Source organism: Octopus bimaculoides, chromosome 14 (assembly GCF_001194135.2).
Source record: "Octopus bimaculoides isolate UCB-OBI-ISO-001 chromosome 14, ASM119413v2, whole genome shotgun sequence".
Lineage (NCBI taxonomy): Eukaryota > Metazoa > Mollusca > Cephalopoda > Octopoda > Octopodidae > Octopus > Octopus bimaculoides.
In genome coordinates, this window is record NC_068994.1 from 47,089,653 (window position 1) to 47,097,303 (window position 7,651).

Below are 7,651 nucleotides of genomic sequence, written 5' to 3' on the forward strand. Positions count from 1 at the left end.
TCTCTCTCTCTCTCTCTCTCTCTCTTACACTATTATACTTTCTATTGTTGCTTCAATGTAGCACTTTTTAAATTTTGGCCACTGCTGCCACATATTTCATCTTGTTGTTTACTTCTTTGTTTGTTTTTTGTTAATTTCTTTTTATTTTCTTTCGATTTTTTTTTTTTTTTTGCCTTTTAACTGTTGCCATGCATCATCATCATCATCATCATCATCGTTGTTGTATCACTTCTCCCTTTTGCCTTTTTTCTCTCTTTCTCTCTCTCTCTCATTCTGCCCCTTGTGTGCTTTATGTTGTGCTTGTAATCATTCAGTCATTACTCCATTTGTTTAGTGGGGTGGGCAGGCAGGCGGATGGGGTATCTCCTATTCTTTTGCATCACCACAAAATTATTGCAAGTGTTGTAACTGAAGTGAAGTGAGAATTACATTCTCACGACCACCACCACCGCCATCACTTGTTTTTGCCTTAGATGTTGTCTCTCGTTCCTTTTCTCTCTCTCTCTCTCTCTCTCTCTCTCATCACATCAGCAAATATTCTTGATGTATATACATTCTATTTTCATCCATCGCCATACAGACTCATTCACCCATCAACCATCACAACCACATAATCATCATCATCATCATTAACATCAACATCATCACCATCATATAACCTCACTTCCCACACCACCCTGCTCCAGTCTTCTCCCCATTTTTCATATCTTTCCAGAATGTTCTAATTTTCTTTCCTATGATTTTTGTGTGTGTGTGTGTGTGTGCATATTTTTTTTTTATGAAATGCTATTGAGAAGCATATACGATTGATCCACCAGTTCATTCCCTTTCACTCACTCATCGTCACACACTGTCTCCATCTCACCTTCCTCTTTATAATCCCACGCCTTCTCTCTCTCGGTCTCTGGCATTCTTGTGTCTGTAAGGAATATTTTCTATTCATTAGCTTAGAGTAGGTTTACGATTGGAGTAAGACAGAGGTAAAGAAGTGTACAGATACACCACCCTTACAAAGGAGCCAATGAAGACTCCTCTATGCATTCAACTGACCTGCTAGAAATAACAGTCAAATCTCCCTCAAATTACACTTTATATCTTGCCCAGCGTCGCCTTTCTGGCACTTGTGCCCGTGGCATGTGTAAGGACTTTCGAGTGAGATCGTTGCCAGTGCCCCTGGACTGGCTCTTGTGCGAGTGGCACATAAAATACACCATTTTGAGCGTGGCCGTTGCCAGTACCGCTTGACTGGCCTTCGTGCCGGTGGCACGTAAAAGCACCCACTACACTCTCGGAGTGGTTGGAGTTAGGAAGGGCATCCAGCTGTAGAAACTCTGCCAAATCAGATTGGAGCCTGGTGTAGCCATCTGGTTTCACCAGTCCTCAGTCAAATCATCCAACCCATGCTAGCATGGAAAGCGGACGTTAAACGATGGAAACCATGTAGTTGGCAAGCAAGTTTCTTAACGCACATACTTACTCCTCAGTAAGGAGTCTAGCAAAAGTGGAATACCAGAATGGTAAAGTAAGGTTATTGGACTGCCTGTTCATGGTTTGCAGATTGAAATTATGCTACATGCACTCTGTTGTTATTGTTTCTCTGAGCACAACAGAGAGAAGAGTCATACAAAAAAAGCAAGGGTATTCCATTTGTTTACAGGGTGGGTAGGTAGAAGAAAGATTTCAAAGAATAGTAAAAAAAAATAAATGCAGTTTGGATAGGTAGAAGAATTTCTAGAAATAGTTAACTCCAAAGAATATTCTTTTCTACTCTAGGCACAAGGCCTGAAATTTTGTGGGAGGGGGCCAGTTGATTAGATTGACCTCAGTATGCAACTGGTACTTAATTTATTGACCCCGAAAGGATGAAAGGCAAAGATGACCTCGGTGGAATTTGAACTCAGAATGGCATGCTAACGTCTCGGCCAGCTTGCCACCTTAACTCCAAAGAATATTACATTGTCTTGTGTCTGTAGCATGGAGGTGGGGAACAGGGAATGATTAACACCACCTCCCTTTAGCTGTTACCATGGCAATATAGACGCACTGTAGCTGGATGGCATTGTTATGGTACCACTATCAGTCTACATCATCATCATCATTTAACGTCCGCCTTCCATGCTGGCATGGGTTAGACGGTTCAACAGGAGCTGGCCAGGTAGAAGTCTACACCCGGTTTTTACAGCTGGTTGCCCTTCTTAACACCAGCCAACCCGCAGAGTGGACTGAGTGCTTTTTATATGGCACCAGCACAGGTGAGGTCAGTTTTGGCAAGGTTTTTACAGCTGGATGCCCTTCTTAACACCAGCCACCCCACAAAGTGGACTGAGTGCTTTTTATATGGCACCAGCACAGGTGAGGTCAGTTTTGGCAAGGTTTTTACAGCTGGATGCCCTTCCAAACGCCAACCACTTTACAGTGTGGACTGAATATGTTTTTGATGTAGCACTAGCACCTGCAGGGTCACCAAGTAAGTTACAAGACCAGGAATTTTGAAAGGGGACGGGGTGTTGGAGGAGGTGATCTTGTGACAGGTATAAATATCAATTTCAAATTTTGATACAAGGCCAGCAATTTTGAGGTGGGACTAAAATGGTTACATCAACCCTGGTGCTCACCTGCTTGTTATTTTTATCTACCCCAAAAGGATGAAAGGCAAAGCTGACCTCAGCAAAATTTGAACTCCGAACATAAAGATGGACGAAATGCTGCTAAACGTTTTGCCTGGCATGCTCATAGATGTGCCAGCTCACCACCTTTTGCATGTACAAATATTCTTTTCTACTCTCTAGGCACAAGGCCCAAAATTTTTGGGGAGGGGATGGGGCAGTTGATTAGATAGACCCCAGTATGCAACCGGTACTTAATTTATCAACTCCGAAAGGATGAAGGGCAAAGTCAATCTTGGCAGAATTTGAACTCAGAACTTAAAAACAGATGAAATACCACTAAGTATTTTGCTCAGTGTGCTGATTCTTATTTCTTTATTGTCCACAAGGGGCTAAACATAGAGGGGACAAACAAGGACAGGCAGAGGGATTAAGTTGATTACATCAACCCCAGTGTGTAACTGGTACTTAATTTATCGACCCTGAAAGGATGAAACGCAAAGTCGACCTTGGCAGAATTTGAACTCAGAACGTAACGGCAGACGAAATACCGCTAAGCATTTTGCCCGGTGTGCTAACGTTTCTGCCAGCTCGCCGCCTTATATTGAATATGTTGATGTATTACGTGGTCAGTAAGAACTGAAGGATTAGAAGGGGTGAAAATAAAAGATAAAGAGATTACAGCCGTTGTTAGCTTTGTTCATAGAGCCAAACTGTGATCAAAGATGTTCCAGTTGTGTGACCACCCTGTCTTCTGTTTAGGGTTTCTAAGGAGGGTGCAATTTCAAGGGAGATTTTGTTCTTATTTCTAGCTGGTTGAGAAACAACACAGACGCTCCCTCTTCGGTTCATTGTGATGGAGATAAATGTATTTTGTGAAAAGGATGGTATGGAGATATCACAGCTGTGATTATTGAAGGCTGGGATAGATGATACCTTGGAGATTGTAAGAGTTGTGGGTGGGGTGCAGGCAATCAGTTCTATAACCCTCGAGTGTTAAAGGACCCAGTATTTCATACCTTTACAATAATAATCTTCATTCTAATTGAAACAAGTTCACCTACCATCCTTTCAGTCTGTCTTAATACTTCTGGGTCTTCCTTTGAATTAAGTTTAGTTCTCACCTATCTTCCTTCCTTTCTCTCATAACATGCATGCACACATGCACACACACAGCTTTTTCCTCTTACCGCTACTCCGTCTGTTCTTTGATTTCTCTGCCTCTCTTTCTCTTGTCTCCTTTCTTTCGTTCACCCTCTTCCCCCAATCTCTAACTTTTTTCTTTTCTTTTCAAAATGGAATATTCCAGACACAGGTGTTGCCATATTTCTTCACACATACCTGCTCCTCCTCTCCCCTCTCTTTTTCTGTCTCTCTCTCTCCTTCCCTCCATCACCAGCAGTGGTCACAATTTTTTGTCGTTGCCGTCGACAGAGGAGAAATAAAGCCAGCCTTTGCGCCACCACTTGTGAGTTTTGTGTTTCTGAATGCCTAGTTTTGTATTGCAGGTACCACCACAAGTTGGGCTGGCAATAACACCGCCACATACACACAAACAGTTGCCCAAGATAGTCAATACTGTAAGTAAGTGCTCGGGCAGCTCACTCAACTTTGCATGACCCTAGACAGTCTTGTAAGGCAGGACATTGACCTCCATGCCCATCCACCCCACTGGCTATTTTGTTTTCGTTTTCTAAATGGTTTTATCCACTTTAGGGAATTTCATATCTAATATGATTTCTAAACAAAGCCACAGATACTCAACAAATAAATTTAATTGGACAACTCTGAATTAGACAAAACAATGCGAAAGTATTTTACAAGAAGATGCTGAAACATTTCTGGCTTTAAGGGCATCACGAAAGACCTGGTTGGAGACCCAACCTTCCGAGTTCTTTTATAGGGCTTAGAAAAACTGAAGGACTGCTGCAATAAGTATGTGAATCTGAGAGAGGAATATGCTAAATAAAATCATAATTAATTGATCCTCCTGTAATTATCTATTACCCAAAACCAGGCTTTTCAGCACCCCTTCATATATATAGTTGCTTGACCTGCTTAATGTTACATATGATTTCTCCCATGCTGTTATTTCCTTGAAAACTCCTTATACTCTTCAGAATGTGGTCTAAGTAAGCCCTCGGTAGACTTTCTATCAAGTCGTTCTAGCCGCTAAATTATATTAACTATGCTTACCTTCATTCCTCTCCTCTATGCCACTTCCACCACCTCTTTTTTCCAATATGGACCACACAAGCATGCCACTGTATCAATGAAAGCTTCTGTGTAGTTCCTAAACCTGATTAATTTTCCTTAACGCAGTAGTTCTCAACTAAGGTCTATATGACCCTTGGGGATCCTATAGGATTCTGTTGTTAAAGTTTATGTGCAATAAATTGGTTATATTTCACCAGTACACAAAATATTTTAACAATATTTTTATACAATTCCTAATATAATTTAATCATAAAAATATAATAGGATTTTTTTTTAAATATTGAATGGCTATTAGGGGCCACTCAAGTAAAACAAGAATCAAAGGTGTCCAAAGGCAAAAAAACTCGTTGAGTACCACTGCTTTAATTCATTTCCTACAAACTTTAAAATGGCAAGCATGCCAGTCACTGAGTGAATCATCAATAAAGTCATTTGACCTACCCAATATAGCAGTCAAATCTTCCTCAATAATTTTCTAGGGACCACATGAGTCAGTAAAGCATTACCAAGGTTGACTTAATCAATATTATCATTAAAGGTATGCTGTTTACAAGCTTTAAAACTAGAGGCATTCTGGCTCTTAACTACTAAATTTGAAGACACCACATTCATAATGAAGACAATATGGCTATATTTGGACCATTGGTTGGGCCATTAAGTACAAGCCTATCATATCTGCATACCTACATATACAGGAACTATGGGTTGGTCCTAAGCAAAGTTCCTGTTTAACCCTTTAGCATTTAAACTGGCCATATTAGGTCCAAATATTCTATCTGTTTTATGTTCAAACCAGTCAGAGCCAGCCTTTCATATCTACTCTACAATGTCATCCTGAAAATAAACAATCACGTCATTGAAATTTCAAAGCTACAAGATAATTATGCATGATTAATTCAAAACAATGAGAATAGGCATTACATTTGATTAAGTAATCTCTATGCTAAAAGGTTCAGAATAACCAGAACTACACAACCCTAAACTTTCAGCTTCTGTTTAGGAGAATGAGGAAGGGATTTATTGATTATGGTAGCATTACAAATGCTTCAATATGCTCCTATCAAGTAGTAATAATCAATCAGTAGTTCACACACCGTGCCCAAGACAAGGCCTGCTCTCAAAACCTCAGTGCACCTGTTTGTCAGTAGGTACCATGGATCAGTGTTGTTGACACTGTAGAAACAACTGGTCGGCAGTGCCAAGTTCAAAGTCTCCCATGGATGTCTCTAGCAAAGGAGCAAGGTCCTAGTGGTCTTGCCTAATATAAGTTCTTTAAGCCTGGTTCCGTTGATGGACACATGTGCAGTGATTTAACAACAGGAGCCTAGGAATTCTAACCCAATCTCAGGAGCTACCCAGAATTTCAAATGGAGGTTTTGATAGTGAACTTCTACTTCAATCAAAACTTATAGCAGTCACTGTGTGTGTGTGTCTGTGTATAAATACATGCTCACATGTGCAATATTAATTAAAGGTTTCAGATTGTGTTTCTTGCATATTTCTCAAAACTCTTTAATGTAATTAATTAGGTGTATGAAAGACTAAAATGTTGAGGTATCTGTGGCTGTTAATCAAAGTTGGGGGCTTGCTTCCTTCCATTGTTAATTTGATATCTGCATTCCCAATTTTTATAGAAAGCAAGTTTTCTCAAAGTAGTGACAAAGGGAAGCTTAAGTCTTCAGTAACTCTACTGTTTTAAAGCCCTTTTTCCTGAAATTCTAATATATATTCTTTATTTCCTCCCCGTCTCAAAAAAAAAAAAAAAAAAATTAAAGCAAAATTCAACCAAACTCTGTCCTACCTTACTGATATGTCTTCAGTTGCTGTTTAACTCTCTTAGAACTTAGCAACTTGCCCTAACTCCTACATCTATTCAACCTTAAAACTCTCCAATTAACTTCTTCAGAACACAAGTTTTTTCCTTCCTCACTTTTAATTGTCTAATTTCATTTAATTTATTTCAATTTATTTTATTTCATTTTTGAATATTTTTTTTAACCCTCACTTTTTTTTCTTCTTACTCTAACCTGTCTACTCTCTTTCTCTCCCCCCCCCTCCCTCTCTCTCAGTTGCATTCACAGATATATTGCTTCTACATATTGAATGAAGAGATTGACATTGGATACAGAGATTATAATATAGATCATTTGTTGTTTTTTGTGGGGGTTTTGGACCGGTTTACATCTAGCTTTACCAAATCCTCTGGTATAGAGCAGACTTCAACACCACACTTGTTGAATATTTGAAGCATGCATTTCATTTTGCAACTCTGCACTTCCAGGATTTCACACGGAGGGCTGCTCATTGGTCAAGTTCCTTCTGCTGTAGCCTTGGGTTGACCAATGTGAGTCAAATTTTGGAGATAAAAACTTTATGGCAGCTCTTTGTGTGTGTGTGTGTGTATATAAACTAAACTGGCGCTCCATCGGTTAAGATGACGAGGGTTCCAGTTGATCTGATCAACAGAACAGCCTGCTCGTGAAATTAAGATGCAAATGGCTGAGCACTCCACAGATGTGTGTACCCTTAACATAGTTCTCAGAGAGATTCAGCATGGCACAGTGTGTGACACAGCTGCCCTTTTGAAATATAGGTACTACTCATTTTTGCCAGTTGAGTGGACTGGAGCAGTGTGAAATAAATGTCTTGCTCAAGGATACAGCACATCACCAGGAATTGAACTCTCAACTTGATTATGATCCAAATACCCTAACCACTAAGCCACATGCCTTCATATATATATTTGTGTGTGTGTGTGTGAATATATGTATATGTTTGTGTGTTTGTGTGTGTGTGTGTGTATATATATATATATATATATATATATA

The 7,651-nt window shown here is 39.7% G+C and overlaps 1 protein-coding gene across 14 annotated transcripts in view; it reads left to right on the forward strand.

The window, feature by feature from the left end:
* The window catches only part of LOC106876392 (mothers against decapentaplegic homolog 4), a 174,465-nt gene that overhangs the window by 153,619 nt on the left and 13,195 nt on the right, over positions 1 to 7,651 (forward strand). For 8 of the 14 annotated variants that reach the window (XM_014924911.2, XM_014924909.2, XM_014924916.2 and 5 more), the window contains one exon: positions 4,115 to 4,186. The exons of the other annotated variants lie outside the window; for them this stretch is intronic. In XM_014924911.2, coding sequence (XP_014780397.1) covers positions 4,115 to 4,186 — 72 coding nt within the window. The remainder of the gene's footprint in view (positions 1 to 4,114; positions 4,187 to 7,651) is intronic. 14 annotated transcript variants of the gene reach the window in all.